Source organism: Protopterus annectens, chromosome 10.part0 (genome assembly GCF_019279795.1).
Source record: "Protopterus annectens isolate FY-2018-M chromosome 10.part0, PAN1.0, whole genome shotgun sequence".
NCBI lineage: Eukaryota > Metazoa > Chordata > Ceratodontiformes > Protopteridae > Protopterus > Protopterus annectens.
Genome location: NC_056744.1, coordinates 972,312,706 through 972,334,776, shown reverse-complemented (window position 1 = coordinate 972,334,776; position 22,071 = coordinate 972,312,706). Strand labels below are relative to the sequence as shown.

Here is a 22,071-nt window from a genome sequence, read left to right as displayed (position 1 = left end):
CTGGATGCATTTCCACTTGGTGAAGTTTAGAGAACCTAGAGAAGAATAAAAAAATAATGTCAGGAGCAGATGCTGCAGGGTTGGGATCCTTTAATCTTCTCTGCATGATATAATTGCTCTGTTAGCCCTATCCGTGTTGGCAGCCCCAGTCCAGAGGTAAACCAGTGAGCTGTGGGTGGAGGCAGGAATCCCTGAAGATGGTCATCCTTGCCAAAGAAGCCAAAAAACATTTTTTTTAAAACATATAATGTATGTTTACAGAAAACTTGCCCATCTGGCCTAGGAGAAAACTGTGACCGACTCATTCTACTAAATGCCACTGTATACTGAACATATTCATCTTTGTAATCTTTCACATATCTGTCTGACCCTTCCTAGCTGTAAACTCTGCAAAGGTTAAGTTCTAGTACCACTGGTGAATTAAGGGAACAAAAGATGAATTTTCAGTCAAGATTTCTTCTAGATGTCAGCACTCAGGGCTGTTTTTGAAAAGCATCAGTTCATGAAGTTGGTGAATATCAATCTTATCTCATTAAAAAGACATACACGAGCTAGTCTGTCAAATTATGAATTACCCTACTCAGATCCGGAACCCAGAACAAGCCCAAAAGAATGCATCTTATATAAAACACCTTACCAGTAGCTTAAGCAGCCAAAACCGTGACTTGTAGTAAAATGTTTTTGTAGGGTTTATGAGCAGAAGCAGCATGAATCCATAGAGTGCCAAAGGGTTCACCTGCATTGGGATTTTGGTCTTCTCTCCAAAAACACAGGAAAGCAGACTCATACCCCAAAGAGCTCCCAGCAAACCAGCCACCTGAAAAACAAAGACAAAATTGCATTATTCATGAAGAGTCAAAAAGAAGAGAGTTACTGTTTTTCTTATTTTTTTAAATGTCAGCAGTTTCATTAGTATGTATAAACTTAAGGTACAAACTTCTTTCTGTTGATGCAAATGTTTCTGTAACTATACAACTGTCACAAATACTGAACATGTCACAGTGCTGCCTTACATGTTTTCATGAAGTATTGTTAATCACCTGAAATTATTACTGTCATGCTATCTGCTTAAAGACAATGAGATTATGTAGTAAGCTCTGTACTGCTGACAATGCAATGTATGAAATTAGTTAACTATAATGTAAAGCTGCTTACACTTTCAGAACTGTTTTGTTTGGCATATGCCTCACAAGGTTTTAAATGCTGCAGGTGTTACTAATTAACATACACGTACAATCATTACAGCCGCTGAGTATATAAAAGATAAGGGGGTGGGCTTGGCATAATGATCAAGGTCTTTACCTCACTGATACAAGGTACAGGGTTTGATTCTGAACTCTGATTATTGGCTAGGCTGCCATAATCTGCAGACTGATACCCCTAGTATTTACCTATGAGGGAGTAACAGCTCTCAGGGAAGTTACATCTATGCTGCAACCACTATAAAGTATGCATTATACCTTGTCTGACAAGAAACTAAATGCATTTTCTCTGAATTAGAAAAGGCAGCAAAAATGTAGATTACATGAGCCTCTTCAATGTGACCGATATGTATACCAGTTAAATTAACTAGATGAACACTTGCAAAAAGCAGACTGATGAACAAAATCCAAATAAGTTCCAGGCAGGCAGGTAGACTGGACTCCAGATGCAACTTTAAATCAAAATAAATGTATTTACATTAAGTGCTATTCATCCAGTTTTATACATGAACTTCTTCAGATACACTGTTACTAAAGAAAATGGTGCTTAAAATACCCTACTTACTAGTCATGTGATCAAAATACCACTCAATTTAAAGTACCCTCTACATAAGAACACTTATATTTACCCAGACTTCTCTCATACAAAAGCATACACTAAAACTTTTTTTAAAAAACAAAGTGTTAAACATGAGTAAAAACATGAATATGAAAATCTAAATTCCTATTCAACGTCTCATAAATACTACCTTTTTACATTTTTCAATTTTAAGATGCTACCAGGTTTAAATGACATGTGTTCTATCCACAGCATCTTAAAATTGATAAGATAATATTTATGAGGACTGAATAGGAATTTAGATTTTCATATTTATGTTTTTACTCATGTTTAACATTTATTTGTTTTTTTTTTAAAAAAAAGTTTTAGTATATGTTTTTGTATGAGAGAAGTCTGGGTAATATAAGTGTTCTTATGTAGAGGGTACTTAAAATTCTTGACTGGTCTTTTGATCACATGACTAGTAAGTAGGGTATTTTAAGCACCATTTTCTTTAGTAACAGTGTATCTGAAGAAGTTCATAAAACTGGACGAAAAGCGCTTTATACAAATAAGTTTATTTTGACTTAAAGTTACATCTTTGGATTTTGTTCATGTATCCTGGATAAATTAGCAGCTCGGATATTGGAAGGGCAAAAGCAATAGAAATGGGAATTAGTCACCAATAAAGTGTTTAGAAAATGATATGATATAACATACTATTTGAATAACTAAACAGAAGTCATTTGATAAGGGCTATAACAATGTGTGAATACCACAACAGCCGGTATTATGCCCAATTCTCTTTAATGTGCTCATCAAAAATATTACTAAAGACCTTCTCAACTACAGGCACTCATGTATACAAATTGCCTGCTCCTACTAAACTTAGGAGAACTACAGGGACTCTACAAAAATATACAAAAGGATTTGCTATCACTTTGGTCCTGGCTCCATGATAAGCCCCTTGTGAACTCTACTAAAACTGCAGACATGATGTTTTTTTTAACTCACCAAAGCTCAAGGACACCTCTCTAATCTAGATGTTTACCATCTGAACTTATTAAATGCTGAAGCCCTTCAGCAGAGATGCACAGGATTCTGGCTTGATCCTTCACTTACATTTAAAAGGCGTGCTGAGAGATGGACTGAACAGGTGTTCAAGCATCTCAAACTATGCAATAAATGATCAAAATTGGTAACATTTAGCTATCATGGTGACATTCATGGAAAAAGATAACTACAGCCTAGGTGACATTCATGGAAAAAGCTAACTACAACCTAGGTGAATGCAGTTTTATTAATGGTTCGGCTGCTTGATGGAGATGGAAAGGAGAATCCTTGGGGGTGAGGCAGGGTCAGGTGCAGACTACAGCAATCCTTCAGGATAGGAAGAGGGGGGGCCCAAGACTGAGGGGGGGGGGTGCATGTAGCATACCAAGCCACAAAATGGCTGAAGCCTACATTGAGCAAATGTACTGGAACATGCACATTAAGGGGAAGGCATTGTGGCTCCCAGCATGATGACGGTAGCATGTCAACCTGTGCAGGGGAGGGTTAGGTTAAATTACAAATGTCCTCATTAACAGCATCCCTTATGGCTCTGAAAAATTAGCTTAATCCCAAATGTGGAGGCTTGGTGGTTAGTGAAGGCAAAAAGCAAAGGAAAAAACTGCTATTATTTGAAAGAAAAAATATACAGGCTTAAGCCTCCACACACCCAAAATAGAATAATCATTCCCCATAACTATCCTAAATTCTTCCTCCAATAGGGCTAACCATCCAACTACAGAGAACAAAATCTATTGTTTTGTTTCTCTATATCATCACAGGGAGCACCACTCACAGAATCTAAAGGTGATGAAGCGGTTGCCAATTACAGCCACAGCAACTTTATTATTATTAACCTCCCTCACCTTCAGATTTACTAAAGTGCTGTCTACTTAAGCAACAGAGATAATTGTTACAAACAATATTTCCACTTAGGTCTCAAGACCAATCCACACTGATACTAATGAGGCCTTATTTTGGTTTGGTTTGAATAGTGAAGGCTGACAGACTTTCATACATAGCTTCTTACTATCTCAGAACTTGTATGGACTATAGCAGATACATATCTAAGCTTGTCAAGCACCTTAAAAGTTATCTGAAACAAAGTTCAGAGGACCAAACAGCTTTGCTAGAAGTATCCTTGATTAACTGCTTTAATCCCTAGTTACCCAAGTAACCACTTAATGCACACCAGACCTCACCTTTGTCAAAAATACTATAAAAAATGTTTTTTTTCTACCCTCATGAGTAAGTTATCCGTTACTGACCAAATTCTCGTTTAATGCTTTGTAAACATCTTTCTAAATATCTTGCTTATAAGTATCTCAAGAGGCATAGTATGCTTTATTACTTCTGCCTAGTAAGTCATGTATGTATTTTTGTGTGACCTTATGCTTCATCACTTCTAGTCATTTTCATGTTTGTTTGGCATACAAACAATGAACTACATATGTGCCTGAAACAGTTAGTTATGGTCATGTCTCTCAAATGTCCAGACATTTGCTTCATATTTCTGATCTGGTCCTCATAAAATATGTGGTTTTCTGGCAAATTACTGAGGACTGAAATCACTAAATAATGATGTACATTTGAGTTTCAGACTTCATATACATTAGAAAATGCATGCTAACATAAAACATATTGTACTATCAACTTTCAAAGTTTATAAGAGCAGTACTTAAAATCTCTCCTGATTCTGAGCCTTTGTTCCCCCCATTATTTTGGCTCTGTCCAGATTTCATGAAGTTAGAGGTTGAAAGGTATGATTAAATACTGTTTAAATATCTTTAGTATTTTTAGTATGCTTTGTAATTATCTTTTATTCCTAGCTGTAGGCTTCCATTTTAAATATGTTCAATATACTGTTTATTATCAGCGACACCATGGCACAATGGGATAAATCACTTACTGTGCCCCAGACCTATGTTCAGATAGTGGTACAAGTGCTGGATGGCTGAAAAGGGAAAGTAGGGAAGGAGCAGCCAATGTTGGCTTGCCTCTTCTGGGAGAGGGAAGCAGCACCTAAAGGCAGCAACCATGCACACATGCACGGCTGCCTCAGAGTTGTGTGGGATTTGGCATACCCCCCCCCCCCCAAGAGAAGCATGATGTTGCACCTATGCCCTCAATATCCTCACCAGCATGGACTTGGGTTGTGTAATGTCCACGAGCGACTAAGGCAGGTCCATTAGAGCTGAAGAATGATGACAGAAGCTGGTGAGAGCGGATTATTGTCCTATGCAATCAATTATATAATATCTCTGCAGTTTGTACATGTAGTTAATGCATTCAGCCGCCTGCTTTGTGGTTTGGGATGCAGCTGCTAGCAGTTCATAGATCAAACTCCATTTAATAGTGAACAAATCTGGAAAAGGGAGTGAATTTAAAGTAGGCTGCACAATATGGCAGCATATCATTCAGTAAAAGCCATCGGCACTCTGGGAGGGGGTGTATTATGTACACTATAAAAATTATCAATTCTCAAGGCACTTTGGAATGGGAGTGTATTGCTGCAAGTGGGCATGCCCACGGCAGCACTCTCACACCCTATGAGTTGTCAGTGTTCAATGGAAACAGTGACGGTATCACTGTAAAGTAAGGTGTTCAGTGCTCAAGGCTCTCCATGGAGGGGTATATTCCTGTAAGGTAAAAGCATTTACATTTTTAAAATAACAAGAATTCTTATGAATAACATTTTTACTTTTTTATAGCGAATGTCACTTGTTAATAAGCGTTTTTCTATGTACTCCTCATCTGGAGGGTTTGCCCCCTCTTAGAAACACTAACTCTGCCATCACACAGCAGTACAGAAAGGCGAAAATGATAACTAAAAATGCAAAGCTGTCTCACACTAACAGCAGTCCCACTGTGCCTATCAAAATACTATGAACATTCAAGAAACAATATATATGACAACAAATGTGAAGAAAAGACTGTCGCTAAAGCACAATTCTAGTGAGTGCAGAAAAATACAGACAGGATCAGCAGTGTTGGCAGCATTGAAATCCTAAACGTGATCAGTCCTCAGGGCAGTATGGGAGGGGTGTACTACTGTAAGGTAGAAGACATAGTATGGCAGTACTGTGCTCCCCAAAAGTGATCAGTTCTCGGGGCAGTATGGGAGAAGTGTATTACTGTAAGGTAGAATACATAGTATTGGCAGTACTGTCCTTCCCAAAAGTGATCAGTGCTGACGGCAGTATGGGAGAGGTGTATTACTGGAAGGTAGAATACATAGTATGGCAGTACTGTGCTCCCCAAAAGTGATCAGTGTTCAGGGCAGTATGGGAGGAGTGTATTACTGTAAGGTAGAATACACAGTATGGCAGTACTGTGCTCCCAAAAACTGATCAATGCTCAAGGCACTGTGGGAGAGATTACATTACAACTCAAAGGGGCAGGGTGCACAGCATGACAATACTTTGTACCCTAAAAGTGAACAGTCTTCAAAGCAAACAGCAAAGGAGGGGGGTAATTTTAATATAAGGTAGGATGCATAGCATGGCAGCAGTACAGACTCTAAAAGTGACTTATAGTGTGTGTGTGCGTGTGTGTGTGTGTGTGTGTGTGTGTGCACATTTGTGAATTCACGCAGTGTTGCATTATGTACTTTTCAAAAGACCAGCATCCAAAAAGTACAAATGCACAGCAGCACCCTGTACCCCATCAATGAACAATGCACAAAATGCTTGGAGTGGGAACAGGCTGCAATTGGAGTGGGAATAGGCTGCAACTCAGCATTATGATAAAAGGCATTCATAGCCATACCCTAAACATCTTCAGGGCACAAGGTACTTAGGGAGTTAACACAACTGTTATGTAATACACATAGCATACATCTGGAGCATTTTCCCCCGGGCCTCCACTGAAAATTGGCTTTGTTCCAAGTTGAACTTTCCCGGTTAACAAATGTTAAGTAAATAAATAAATAAAATACCCTACATCTACACAACATGGCATGGAGGGGGAGTAAGTGCAGGAAATTACACTGTACAGTAGGCCAAGAGTATATAACACAAAAAGCATCTAGGAGGGTCTAGTGTAGCATTATATGATGGATGGTACACCAAAATATATGAACATCTTGACAACCATGTATATGCCAAAACAAATTATAAAATGGGTGCACAGGACAATAAGAAAACTACAAGGGAAGATAGACTGTGCAGATCAGTGGATCTAAGTCATTATATGCAGGAATATGCAGTGCAGATTAGACATGGGTGTACAGTAGCACTTGGTAAAATATGAGACTACTGGGTCTAAGCCATTATGCAATAATTTGCAGTGTAGTCCAGAGAGAAATGGGCAAAACTAGACTGTGCTACACTTACCCCTCTATACTACCTGTTCATTTGTATCATTTTGGATTTCATTTTCCATGACTATGATCTCCATGATTATGACCATGCAGTATGAAATTACAGTAAGTTAGGAGTACCTACTGGGCTGTATTAACATCAGCAGAGTCTATATGTGTATGTTAGTACCATTTTGCAGATCTATAACTATTGGTAGTTGAAACAGCAAAAGGTTAGTGCCCATATGGCTGCAGGTAGGGCATACTTCCATTTTCAAATTCCTATCAATCTAGGTGTAGTCCACCACTTCCCTGAACTACCACATCACACTACTGTTCAGAAGCCTGTAAACTGCTGAAAGTTTGCCTCAAACTAACCAGACTCATAACAGTGAATGTCAGAATCTCAATTAGGAAGGGCATTCTGCTGTCTAAATTAGAATGTGCCCTATTGCTGGAGGTGCTCGATTCATTACGCACCACCTCAGTACTGCCAACTGCCCTCCATTGGGAATCTCATTTCATTTTACTTACTATAATAAATGGCACAAATTCCTGTCACTCAAAAGGTAAAAACTTCCTATAATCCACAAGGTGTTGCTCATGCTTATCTGTATATATCTCACCTTGATTACTGCTGTGCACTTACTACTAAAGATTGAGTGTCTGTTAATATAAATACATACACGCACACACACACACACACACACACACACACACAAGTCTCTGACACAAGGAATCCATCTCCCTTACATCATTCCTTGTTAGTAGAAACATCTTTTCAAAAATTGTCCCAGTTCTCTGGAACTCCATCCTGCTTCACTCTAAGGGGCTCTCCCCAGTAGAAGAAGTTTCAAAATCAGTAGTCACTTGGTTACACCTTCTACCTGTACATGTTTTAGTGATAACAGTTAACATTTACCTTTCCCTTTTTTAATCACCGTTAGGCATGGTCCATTAGTTCCTAGCATGTCTGTGAGTTATATTACTGATTACCTGCCTGCAATGATTCAAGTTTGCAATTTGCATAGTTGGTTAATATCAGCTGTTTTGCTTACTGAAGACAGTTTTACTCTAAAATATCATGCTTCTCTTCCAGCAGTTTATGGGTAAGATGCACCCCCTGCTAGTACACACTACATACAAACTTGTTTACTCACCACCCGTTACAGTAGTTGTGTATAGTCTACCGATGCAGAACTAAAATATTTTACTCTGGGCTTTAGTTACAAGCTGACGTGCATATTTTGGTAATACTACAGCACAATTTCTATCTGAAACTTACCTCGTTTTACAGCAGTTAACATTGTACACACTGTTTACATATAAGGAAATGAAGAGACGAATACTTTGAGCATGAACTCTTACATTACAAAACTGTATAAACTGTGATACACAATTTATCCGCATACTGAACAAATGAAAGTATCCAGGCATGACTGACTTAATAGAAGCCTTACTCAAGGCTATTCTGGGTGATGATTCTATATGTGAACATTAATTATCTATTCCTTTTATTGTTAGTGCTACTACAAACTGAATTCATGAAACTACGTACAAAATAATGGTACGTTCTTTGTCTCCCCACCATGTAATGGCTATAACAGGATCCCTTTAACCAGTGCACTCACCTGATGATTACAATGTAAATTCTCACAACCGCAGTGGCAGCACTAAAGCATGCTACAGCTTTATCTATTTGACATTTCACGTGTTTGTGTGTGTGTGTGTGTGTGTGTGTGTGTGTGTGTGTGTGTGTGTGTACACACACAAGTATACACATTTTACTTGTGTGGATATGTGTAGCAGGTAAGGAAGGATCATGAATACAATGGCAAAACTGCAACCAACTATTCAGTATGTAGGTCTGGTTCATACAGGAAACAAACCTGTCACACAAAAGAAAATTCAGCAACAGAGGAAGCAGTGCTTCCACATGAACAAAAGCAAACTTTCCTCCCACTATAGTACTTCCCCGACTCTGTACTCTTCTCTCGGGAGGTGGCTTGGTAACTTGCAGTTTTCTCTCAGCATAAGTAGTCCTATTCATACTGTGCTTCAGATCTGGATACGTACTGACAACGGGTGTCTTAGTGTGCAACAAGATAACACTGCTTCAAAAGCAGTAACACAAAGCTGCTCTCAGAGCTGTGTGTGGTCTTTTCACACTACAGACTAAGTCTCTGAATCAGGCCTAGAGAGTCTGTTAGCCAGGGAGTCAATTAAGTCTTATCAGAGTTGTGCAAAACTCTAAACAGTAGTTAAAAAAGTACAACGCGGTAATAAAACATTCTATAAAATATTCATATTTAAACAAAGGACCCAATAAAAGCAAACCCACAAAAATGTGGCAGCCAGTACAGAGTAGCGTAAATGAATACGTACTTTAAGTTACATAAAAAAAAAATAAAGTATGAAGCACAGTGACAATTCAAGCTTTGCACTAAGTGACATCAGTATCTTCCTGAAGACTACAATACAGACTACTGCCCACCAGGAGAAAGTATTACAGAGTTTGAAACATATAACCTAACTTCACAGCTGTCAATGGGAAGGTGCTGCTCAATTTACACTCAGGAGGACCTCACATTAGGCACAGAGCACAACCCCCATACTCTGCTTCCTAGAAGATATGAACAGAAACTGTGACCTCAAATAAAGACAGCCTGACCTCCCTACCTAGTCCACCCATTTCCCCAAGTAATAACACAAGCAGTTTCAAATTAACAGCTTACTTCTCCACAACTGAAATAAATGCCTCATGTTTAGATCTTGGATTTCCTCTCCATTACACTACTACCTTTTCAGGAAAAAATACTCTGATCGTCCACCATACACCCTTTATAAAAATGTTTTTAAAAATGTCCCAGACCTTTCCAAAGTATACAGTGAAACTGCAGCAGCTAGACAGTCACCACCCACACATCCAATACTGATGACCTAATGTATGTACATGCCCATGCAGATGAAGATCCCAGCTACAGTGCAGTGTTGTTTGATGGGATATGCCTTTCCACAAATATTACTAGTGTTGACTGCATCTCTGAACATCCACCAGGAGTTAGCCCTGCAACAGGGTAGGCTACCTTCCTTCTTCATAAGGACAGGTAAAAGCCAGACTGCTCACTCTGTCAGTCAACCTTCACATCACTAATCAATCCCAGGTCATCTGGTATGCAGTCAAAGCTTTATCCCTCTGCACCTTCAGCTCTGACTCTTCTGATACTCAGAGGTTCCTTAAAATGTGTATTGAGTTTCCCCAGTATTCTTTTGATTGGATGACTTAACCTTCAATGAATCACAATCTAACTAGTCTGTTTACATAAACAAGCCCCTAACAACAATTTTATTAACTTTTCCTTAGCTTCAGCACCTTGCTGTAAGCTTCACAGGTTTAGGAGGTGTGGGTACAAAGCTGTATTTGTGGGGTGTGGTATGTATGGTGCTGACTCTATGCAAGTTGTTGATGGGAAACTGTCTCAAACAGGTTTGCTGGGTTCATTGCTCAAAAAATGAAACAAGAGTCAGATGACCCATATTCCTCTCACTCCTTTCTTCACGGGTAATAGTTATTATATCATGCAGTCTCAATTAAACAATGGAGTTCTGAAATTCTTCTTGCATGATAAATGACAGGGCTCAAGGAAAAAGCCAAATGGACATTAACATCAGGTTAGTTATCATCAGTTCAAGTGTAGAATTCCAAATGCTCTCATCTTTGATGACAGGCATTTAGGTGACTTACATACACATCTCTAATTTCCAGGACCAGAATTTGGCAAATATCAGCTATTCAGGGAAGCATTGAAGATCATAAGAATATGCAGCATAATCATGTTCTGAATCTGAAGGTAAGGATGTGCATTTCTGGAGAGGTGGCTACACTGCAGTACCTTTTTCTGTGAAGACCACAAGGCAACACGTATCATAGAGAGATTGTGAGGTGAAGAAAGTGAAAGATACTTCTAGAAACAGGCACAAGGAAGTGGAATGTCAGCAAAAGTATCACAGTGGATTTTAGGGGCTTTCATAGATTTTTATTACGCAATCAGCCCAGTGCACCTTCAGTTCCTGCTACTTGCTTCACCTACCTATATGCACCTATGTGGACAGCCCTAGAGTGACATTATACATCCCTATCAACTCGTCAAGGATGTTGCCTTTAAAGGCAGTTACCAAGCTACTTTCTTTGGAATCAAGTAAGGAATCTTTTGGAGGAGAGCTCTATATCACTAACAGGGTCTGTTAACATTTCAATATAGGTTTAGGTCCTCACAGAGTGACTACTGCTGGTACATAGTCAAAATTGTGGCAAAAGACTAACATGAATGGGTCATTTGTTGTCTTACAGGTCAAACAGAGGTCAAAGCTCAAGACTTTTCAGGAGAGCTAGTACAGTGAGAGAGCTACCTAGTGGTTCTGTGTAGTATAATAGGGACATAACCAAGATTTCTTTTGCTGACAAATCTTTGAGGTTTCTTGAGTTGTGTAGTATGTTTTGGTAAGTATATCTGGGGATCACTATATTTTATTATAAGTTAGTTTATGGAGGAGTAGGGGGGTGGTAACTTCTTTGGATTGAAGGACATGCCTTCAGTAATCAACTGTGCAAGGCAGCAGAATTTCCTAACAATAGTTACTCCATGGCAGTCAAAGGGGAGTTAAATGTCTACAAATGTGTCAAGGTTTCTAATGATGGTGTCAACTATGGGGGTGGGGGGGTCTTCTATACAAATGGTGCAAGGGTGTTACTGCTTCCGAAGACTACAATACTGCATTTGTTTTGTGCTTAGCTCGAGCCCATGATCTTGACACCAGGAACTAGTGCTGTTAGTCCCTTTTGAATATTATGGGCATTTGCTGGAAAGTTAATGACCGCACCAAGTTTGCAGTCACCTGCAGGTTATTTAAGACAGAGACCCTTGACATTGGATTGGACATCAGCAAGATATATCCTGTACATTACTTTGTGGGACAACACTTGTGACCAGCCTTGTGCTACCAACAATGACCATACTGGTTCTCTCGGAGTCAGATGGCTATCCAGTGGGTTACACAAAGCTTAATATTTAAGCAGGTGAGCTTAAATATAATACCAGAATGCAGTTTAGTATCAAGGCTTTAATTAGATCTCTTTAGGGAGTGCATACTACCTTGTCCATTATTCAGTGCTGTAGTTACCTTTTCAAGGACGTCCACTAGATTGAGTATGCAGGACCCACCTTTCACAAAGATTGCTTTGGGCTGAGGGACTGTATGCTGCATATCTGTTTTAAGTTCCACGTTGAACTGCCCCATTACTTTACAAACAATGCTGATGAGCCTAATTGTTCTACAGTTCCCAAGGTCAATTGCAGGGTGACATTTGTGCTGGGGTACCACTATGGCCATTCTCCAAACCTCAGATACATATTCTAGACTGAATGGACTAACAAGGAAATAAGTGAGGCTGTGTTTGGTGCTAACTAAGAGACAGCCTGGCATGTTGTCGGGATCTACAGAGCTAGTTTTAGGTTTTGTACGGGCCATTCAGGCCTACTCAGTGGTAACTTTGGAAAAAGACAGGACTGAGTGATAAGGGGAAACAGGGAGCTGACAGTGAGGAAAAGATCAAGTTTATTTAACTGATTATTAGTGAACTGCTAATTACAACATGTAAAATAAAATAAAAAAAGCAAAGTGCAGCCAAGCAAGAAATGCAACAAAAATAACATATGAAGTAAAATTTGGCTAATTCTCTTAAAGCAGGTCACAGAGGTAGGCTACTAATCTGTGAGGATCATAAAAAGCCTAGCTTTGCATTTTCATTGCAATTAATAGCCCTTACATTTTAAAATATGAATATTCAAAGATGGGCCGAACACATGTACATTGGGATAATTGCATGTTTCCCCTATCCATGAGGGCCAGTGGTGAAAACCGAGGATGAATTTGTGGTTACCTATCCATTCATCTAAATTACACTTGGATAGAGTAGGAGAAGTACTTTGCTTTATGTGGAAAGGAAAACTGTTCCATAGGAGTTGTACTCTCTGTAATACACACAGAAACATGTCAAATTGGCAAAATTAATTTTTGCAAGGGTAAAATGTTCAAATGATGTTTACCAAAACTTGTTTCGCCGACAATGTGAACTTGGAGTTTGCATGTGTGTGTGTGTGTGTCTATATACACACACACACACACACACACACACACACACACATGAACATCAGGTAGGGGTGCAGTGGGCTTGTCCCCTGTATTTAAAAAAAAAAAAAAAATTTGTTCTGTTTGCTGAAGGTAGTTTCAGCGAAATATTTTGAGTTATTTATCTTCACTGAAATTACCTTCAGCAAATCACTATGAATCCAATATATAAATATCCCTTCCACTTGCTCTATTAATTTTACAAAAAAGATTTAGGTCCATTGAGCAGGTGTTTATTACACCAGTGCGAATGTGTAATAAGTTTGACAGAAAAGGGTTTGTAAGACAAGGTTTGATATTGCCTGCATAGTTTTTATGATTTAGGCCTTTGATTCTTTTAATGAGAAAGTGCTGCCTAGAGAAAGGGGCATTATAATCAGTTACTGGCCTAAACTGCTGATTTTACAGTGAAACAATTACACCACCCTTGGATTTGGATGTTATTCCATTAAGTAGGCTATGTGATACAAAAGGATTTCCTTACAGTAACGGATCGGTGGTGATCAAAGAACAGCTCACTATCAAATATAGGTTCCAAGATCTCCAACTATAGCCTCAATTTTCAAAGGGCTACTGTTAATGTTATAGTTACAAATGTAGTCATGCTTGCAGAAGGATATGATTACACATTTTAGTCTATGAGTTTGAAACCAACTATTAGCTTCAGAAAGGCTTTGTTATAAGATCCTTGTGTCCTCCGGGGAGTTGATAATCCTGAAACGCTTAACATTATCCTTGACCTCCAGGATGTAAATGCCAAAGAGGAATGGCCCATGTTCTGAACCCTGGGGCACTCTGCTAGTGATGGGTCTTTTGTAAGAGGTACAGTCACCCACACTTACTTCCTGGGTTCTGTCTATGAGCCATTTTGTTAGCCAATGAGTTACAGAAGGGTTAACATTTAGCTGGGAGAGTTTATCTAGGATGGTTGAGTGTGGGATGGTGCTGACTGCCTTTACAAGACCTAGATAAGTAGTGTGCACTGATATGCCTTCATCCACTACCTCAACGGGTTTTTGAAAAAACTGACCAGGTTAAGTAGGCATGGCCTGCTCTTGATGAATCCAAACTAGGTAGGGTCAAGAGTCTGTAGATTACTTACATCCCTATTAGTTCCATAAAGATCCTTTCCATAGCCTTACAGATGAGGCTGGAGAGGTTTATGGGTCTATAATTACCCAGGTCTGTTGAAGCTCCATCTTTGTGCAAGGGAAAGAATGCTGCTGCTCCCCATTCATATGGCACAAAGCAAGTTTTGAGGCTAATACTGAACAGGCTCTGTAGGAAGTCTGTCAAGTCATGTTTCAGGCTAACTAGCAGGCAGCCTAAGATGTTATGTAGCCTAACAGACACAATGTTCCTGGCCTTTGATAGTGCCTTGAGAACTTGTTCTTGAAAGATTTGAGGAGTATGTCTAGATGCAAGCATTTGATCTGAGAATATCAGAGGGGAAAAGGGGATGAATTTGACAGCCAGAAGACTGGCTATATCCTCTGGGGACAAGTATGTGATACAGAGATTTTGTAGTTGCCTTTCATCTGAGTGGCTAGTTTTACCTCATATCTGGTTTTGCTTGATTTGGTCAGGATCTGGACCTTCTCATTTAGTTTAGCAAGAATGTTTTTGGTTTCTTGAGAGTTAAATTTATTCGTACATGCGATAAGAATTTTCTTTTATTATAGAGAATCTTTATATTAGGGTTCCACCACAGTGATTTACTTCTGAATTTGGCATTATATTATCACTGAGGGGGACAGATGTGTCTGTGTAGCTATTTACATGTGTATAGAATTTAGCACTAAAGGATTCTGTATAATCAGTGGCGTTATCGAGCTGGGAGGGGGCTTTTGAATTTATCTAGGTGAACACTCAGTTCAAGTAAATTAGCCTTCGTTTAGTCTCTCAATACTGTACTGGAAAGATGCTTCAGGCTTCCGTCTTACAGTGAATGTGACTGACTTGTGATCATATCTGACCAGGGAGGAGCTCACAATTAGTGACAATGAATGTGACAGAATCATAGTCTGATTTGACCATGGAGAAGGTCACAACTGGTGGGGGCAGAGCTCTCTCATACTAGTAAGGACCAAGTCCAGAATTGTATCACCCCTAGTTGGGGTGTGGGCTAAGTGCTCCAGAGAGTCTGTACTGATGAAGTCCAGAAATCTCTTTGCATATATGTTTGAGGATGTATAAGTCTCCCAGTTTATGGACAAGTAATTGAAGACATCTAGGAGAATGGTCTGTAGTATAATACATAGAGACTCCATATTGAATATTTATTTACATTTGTTTACCGGGAAAGTCCGACTGGGCCAGAAACCCATTTTCAGTGGAGGCCCGGGGAGAAAAGCTCCACAGAAATATAAACACAATACAAAAATTAGGTAGAACAATAGTGTGTGTGTATATGTGGTGTGTGTGTGTGTGTGTGTGTGTGTGTGTGTGTGTGTATATATATATATATATATATATATATATATATATATGTATACACACACAAGCATTTCAATAAAGATCACTGTGAGAAAAATAAAATTACTATTGTGTACATATTAATTAACAGTTATGAACAAATGAGATTTTCTTTATATATATATATATATATATATATATATGTGTGTGGGTTCCTATTACGCAACTGAAAATCCCTTTAGGTGAATAGGAAGACGTCAATCCGTATTGCGTAAAGTATGTAAACCCCGAATGGTCAAAACCATGAATTTCGAAATGTCGATTTGTTTTGGTTGGCCCATCTGCAGTACAGCTCTGTAAGGTAAGTGTGCGATAGATAGGACTTTAGTGTTAGGATTTGGGTTAAGGTAAGTGCTTAGATAGGTACTGTATGTAAGAGTTAGTGTAGTGTTAGGTGTAGGGTTTTTTTTTTAAGTGTAACGTTTAATATGTATATGTATTATTTATTTTGTTTAGGTGTATGCCTGTAGGGGATGTCTGTGGTAGTTACGGACCTTAGAGTTAGGGAGGGATTAAGGAAAGTGCATAGATAGTTGTGTTTGTAGGGTTTAGTGTAGTGCTGGGAGGTAGGGTTTTGGTGCTTTAGTGTAGTGCTGGAGGTAGGGTTTTGGTGCTTTAGTTTAGGTTAGAAGTAGGGTTTGGTTAGTGTATGTATGTGGTTTATTTATTTTGTTTGGGTAGGTAGTATGTAGCAGGTGGCGGGGTTGGCCAACTATGACAGTTCGAAATTTTTCCGCTGTTTAGTGCGTTCGGGATTTTCGCAGTATAGGGGTCGATGTTTTGGTATTCGCACATAGGGTTTTTCGCATTGCTAATATAGACCATATATATATACACACACACACACACACACACATATATATATATATATATACACACACTCACACACACACACACACACACACACACACACACACACACACACACACATTTGAGGAGTGGACAGTGTGATGAGAGAGTTACAGATATCTTGTCAGTCAGGTTTGGCACAACAGCAATGCCACTTTTTGGTTAGATGTTCAAATAGTAGTAGTTTGAAACTGGTAGATTCAGGTGTGTTTTGGAGGGTGTAGGGTAGAGAATTCCATAATTTGTCTATTTGATTTGAGAATAGGGCTTCACCGTGAGTGCTGTTAGAAACTTTCTCACAGTAAAAAAAGCTATCTGAAGATTTTAGACTTCGTGGGTATGAGTAGGGAAAAACAAGTTCCTTGAGGGACGGGCAAATGCCAGTATGGAAGATAATACTGTGTGTGAATTTAAGCTGGTAGAGATGGAGAAGGTTTGGTAGCTAAAGCCAATTTAATTTATGTGCAGCAATACAGTGGTGGGTTTGGTGGGGAAGGTTGGCTGCGAAGTGGGCTACTTTGTTGTACCAAGTTTACAATTTAGTTAAGTCTGATTTTTTTAAGTTGATAAAGAGGGGGAAAGCATGAAGGAGCGTAGAGAAGAGGTGGGTTCTGGATATGGCTAGTCTGGTATTGTCAGTGAGGAATGGCTTGCTTCTGTACAGTGAGCCAAATTTTATGTGAACTTTCTTAACTGCGATGGCTATGTGTTGGTTAAATCCGAGTTTGTTGTCGATAGTCACGCCAAGGAGTTTTGTATGCTCAACTGGTTGGATGACTGTGCTATTTGCTGAGGGAATGGTGAAAGGAGGGACAGTAGGTGATTGTTTGCTACTGGCAAATAGTATTAACTGTGCCTTTTTGAGGTTGAGAATTAGTTGTGATTTACTTGGATATGTTTTGATATCATTAAAAGCTTGTTGGGCTACTATTTGGAGGTCTGGTAAGGTATCTGTTGAGCAAATTAAAGTTAATCGTCTGCATACTGAACTACTTTAGCATGTGTTGTGGATGAGGCAAGATCATTAGAGAAGATGGTGAAAATAAGGGGCCCTAGTATGGATCTTTGGGGGACTCTGACTGAGACAGGCAGAAGTGGTGAGAGTTTGGATTTATATTGTACTGCTTGTTGTCTGTTAGAAAGACAGCTTAGGAACCAGGAGAGGGAAATTTGTGATAGTTTAGTGAGGCAAGAGTACTAAGAAGTTTCTGATAGACAGTGTTGAACACTTTTGACATGTCTAGGAAGATTGATGCTACTTGGTGTTTTGAATTTTTGAGTTTGTTGATGGCGTTAGAGAAATTAATTAGGGCTATGGTGGTGCTGCGTTTTGGTCTAGGTCTGAAACCGTGCTGGGAGGGAGAAAGAAGGTTGCGAGATAGCAGGTATTGTAGTAATTGAGCGTGTATACATTTTTCCAAAATTTTGACACATGAGGAAAGGATGGCTATGGGTCTGTAATTGTCTAATTCTGTTGATGATCCTCCTTTATGTAGAAGGGTGATACAGGAAATATTCCAGAATTTTGGGACATATTGTTCTGCTTTAGACCTATTTACCAGAATGGAGATAGGCAAAGCTATGGCATCAGCTAAAAGTTTTAGGTAATCAGCTGCTAAGGAAGAAGGTTTCAGTTTTTTTTACCATCATTCTTATAGTGTTAACTGGGACAGGTTTGAGGTCAAAAGAGTTGTTGCTGGTCTCCACATTAGGTGGAAGAGACGGTGGGGTGGAATTGTTCCCTGTAACTAAGGAGAGGATGTTGTTTATAAAGTAGGTGTTGATTAGGATTAGGTAGGAAGTTTGGACTGAGGGGGACAGACAGAGGGTCTTGTAGTTAGCTACAAGGTGAAAAAGGATTTTGTTCATAGTAAAGTTGGACAAGGTTGAGTTCCAGGTCATGAGTCTGGAAGTGAGCTTTACTAATAATAATAATACAAACACACCTCCACTTTTAGTGCATGCTGCCAATACAGCAGGCCTGTAGAAGTGACAGGCACAGAGGCCCTGCACTGATGGAATGCCTTTAATAGTCTTGAATCAGGTCTCTGTGATGCTTATATCTACATTTCTCAGGTTAAGTAGTATCTACAAGGTGTGGATTTTTTTTTACTTCTTGTACTGAGCAGTAATACCTTAACTTTGTCTGGATACTGTTCATTTATGCTGGAAGCTTTAGAAGACTGATATTTCCTAAAAAAATGCACTGAGAGTAGACAAGGCTTTGGCCAATATACTGAAGCCTTGGAGGGAGAGCAGCAAGCCATCCCAAGCAAAGCCGTTAGGACTGTCTAAAATATCTTCCCAGGCTGAAATATATTGTACCCCCTTAGAAAGTTTTTTAAAGAATACTTGAAACCACAATGCATAGCAATCCATTTAAGCCATTCAGGTAAAAGTTATTTATTTATTTATTTAAGTTTGTTTACCGGGGCAGTACACTGATCACAACAGACCATATTGCAGGCACAGCCCAGGTACCAAAGGCAATACCCCTCGTGTGTGAAGGAATGGCAGAATTAAGTCAAACGTTTGGAACCTCATGTAATGCATGGGCCAGGGAACACAGGGTACAAGCAGGCCAGTGCCATCTAAGGAGTTCCTTAAGTTTAGAATGAAGCAAAGTTGAGTAGGGGAAGATAAACCAAGATGAGGGCCTTGTAGGCAACTTGAGGCCTGCATAATGTGGTAGTATCTAAGTATTCTGCAGTAACTGTAAGTAGTCAAGTACAGGGTAAATAACCCCCTAGGTAGAGGTCATTGCAGTAGTCAAGTCAGGAAGAGACCAAAACATACACAACTGCAGGGGAATCTTCTAGAGGAATGAAATGCTTAATCAGGGTCACATTCCTCAGGTGAAAGGAGGAGGTAGACTTGATAACCATCAAAACCTGGTTCATAAGCATAAGAAGATCATCAATTACCACACCTAAATTACACACTGTGAACACAAATTCCAGATTTTCACCCCAACAAATGATTTGGACTGCAAAAGAGGAGAAGAATTAAGAAGGGTGGCATGAATGACCACAACAATCATCTTGCTGGTACTGAGTTTCAGCTGATTAACTATAATCCATGCATGATGCATTCCAAGGCCAAGAAAAGGCCGTTTAAAAAAGATAGATTCCTGAGGGGAAGGAGAAATAAAGCTGCATGTTTCCAGTGTAAGACTGAAAGCTTGAATCCCTACTTCAAATAATACATCCTAACAAGAGCATGTACATGTTGAATAGCAGACAGACCTAGTATAGAATCCTGCAGAAAACTTCATCAGGGGGAGAGCGGCAGGGAAGTTAACTCTAGGTGCAATGCGTTGAGTATGACCAGCAACACAGAAAGCAAACCACTGTCATACAACACCCAAGATACCACACCAGGGGGTCAAGTAAAACATTAAGATCCACTGCATCATATACTGTCAAAGCATCTAAAAAGACCAGGGTAGAACAGTATCACTGATCTGTAGCAATTAAAAGATAATTAAATATCCTAACAATAGCACAGTCTCAGTACTACACCGGGATGGATCACAAGAGTTCATTCTCTCTCAGACAGGAGTCCAATTCTGCACAAACAACTTCACAAAAACTTATTAACAAAACGGAGGTGCAATTTCAGTTGATAAATTTTCAGACTGTTGTCAGTCATCAAACCAGGTTTTCTTGAGAATAGGAGAAACCCTTGCTTCCTTTAAATTACAGGGAAAAGTCCAGTCTCAAGGGCCTAGGATGTAATCTGGTAGATGGCAGGGGTTCAAGACATCTGAGCAAGACAAAACAACATTAGCAGGATGAGGATCAAGTCTGTAGGAGATTAAACACATTCTGTAGACCAGTCTAGCAAAGTCACTGTAGGCAGGCATATTAAATTCAGACCAGGAACAAGATATACTGCACTTGGATGGTTGAACTCAATCCCCTGCAGGCACACTTGGACCAAACACTACACCTGATGGATGTTATCTTGGAGAGGAAATATGCAGCAGAAAGAGCACACTATTTGTAAGACAGAAACCCTATGAGTGGCAAGACAAGATGGACTACTGAGTCTAGAAACCATTCAGACGAGTGCCATTGCATGGTTAATTGTTGGCAAAATTTCTTGCGCAAGAAAACAGATTTCTTGTAGTTACCTCAGCCTAACAGACAAATTAATGTTTGCCTACTAAAAGTTTGTCCTCCAGCAGGCAAATACGGTTCCATCTAAGCTCAAACTTCTGCCTTGTTCATCTTAAGTTCCAGAGGTCAAAAACAAAATTTATCAGGGAGCATGTTAGCTATGTTGCAAGTATAATTCCCAAATTTAATTTCATTAACATTACAATTTTTGACTATACTGCTTACCATACTCAGTGAATCTGTGGGCTGGCATACCAGACTCAGTGCTTCTGTGGGCCGGCATACCACATGAAGTGTTTGTGTGGGCCAGCATACCACATGAAGTGCTTCTGTGGGCCAGCATACCACATGAAGTGCTTCTGTGGGCCGGCATACCACATGAAGTGCTTCTGTACCATTATCCTTTGCTACTCTGTCTGTTCATCTGTGCATATTTTTCATACCCACCTTTTCCTGTCTTCCCTCCATAAACACTGCCTATGTTTTCACTCAATGATCTCTAGCTTTAGGCAGCTCCAACACTGTTGAGCTCCTCTTTAGTAGGCCATTCTTGAGTAGCTGTAGTTTATTAGTCTATCCAGCAGACTTTGGGGAGAGTCGGTTCTCTTGATTACTATCTAGCTTTGTACTACTTTGAACTCTATCAAAAACATTAGGACAGGTGCACAGTGGGACTGTTCTTACTAAACAAATGCTACACCATGCTAAACACACACACACACAAACACATGGGGGGCTTGGTTCATGATCCAGCCAACCATTGCACACGACACATAGGGAAATAGATGCTGAAACATTTTTGAGGAGGAAAGTGCAGGAAACTCAGCACTGCCTGTTACACTGGGAATTTAAAATCTCAACTTGACATTGTAAAAAATGAGGTTTACCAAAACTTGGAAACTGCATGTTAGTACACTGACAGAATGGATTGTGATACAGCATGCTGCAATTATGGTACAGAAATATTTAAGTCAATAAAAGACTTTCTTAGCAGAGAGTTAACTTGACTACTGGTAAGCTTTAAAGTCATTATAACCTTCCAAAGTAGTCAGACGGCGAATCATTCAGATATAGGACAGAATATTCTAATCATGCAAGCAAAGACCATCTAATTAATCCTACCACATTAATTTCACAAGTATACACTAATACACAGTGAGTTAACTGACATGATTCATAGCCTCAAATGCAAACTGCATAGATTAGTCATTTAGCAACCATTCTGCCTGCTCCAACAAGTATGCACACATATGCTTGCGGCTGCGTACCAACAAGTGTGAGTTTAGTAAATAACCCTACCTGCCTCAGAGGATATTAGATTTACTGATGCAGTGCCATATGTAGAGG

At 39.4% G+C, this 22,071-nt stretch overlaps 1 protein-coding gene across 1 annotated transcript in view; it reads right to left on the bottom strand.

Annotated features, from left to right (window-relative positions):
• XPR1 (xenotropic and polytropic retrovirus receptor 1) overlaps positions 1-22,071 on the bottom strand; it is a 2,667,923-nt gene that overhangs the window by 765,016 nt on the left and 1,880,836 nt on the right. Inside the window, 1 exon segment of the mRNA XM_044085740.1 lies at positions 633-817. Within this exon segment, the coding sequence (XP_043941675.1) occupies positions 633-817 (185 nt within the window).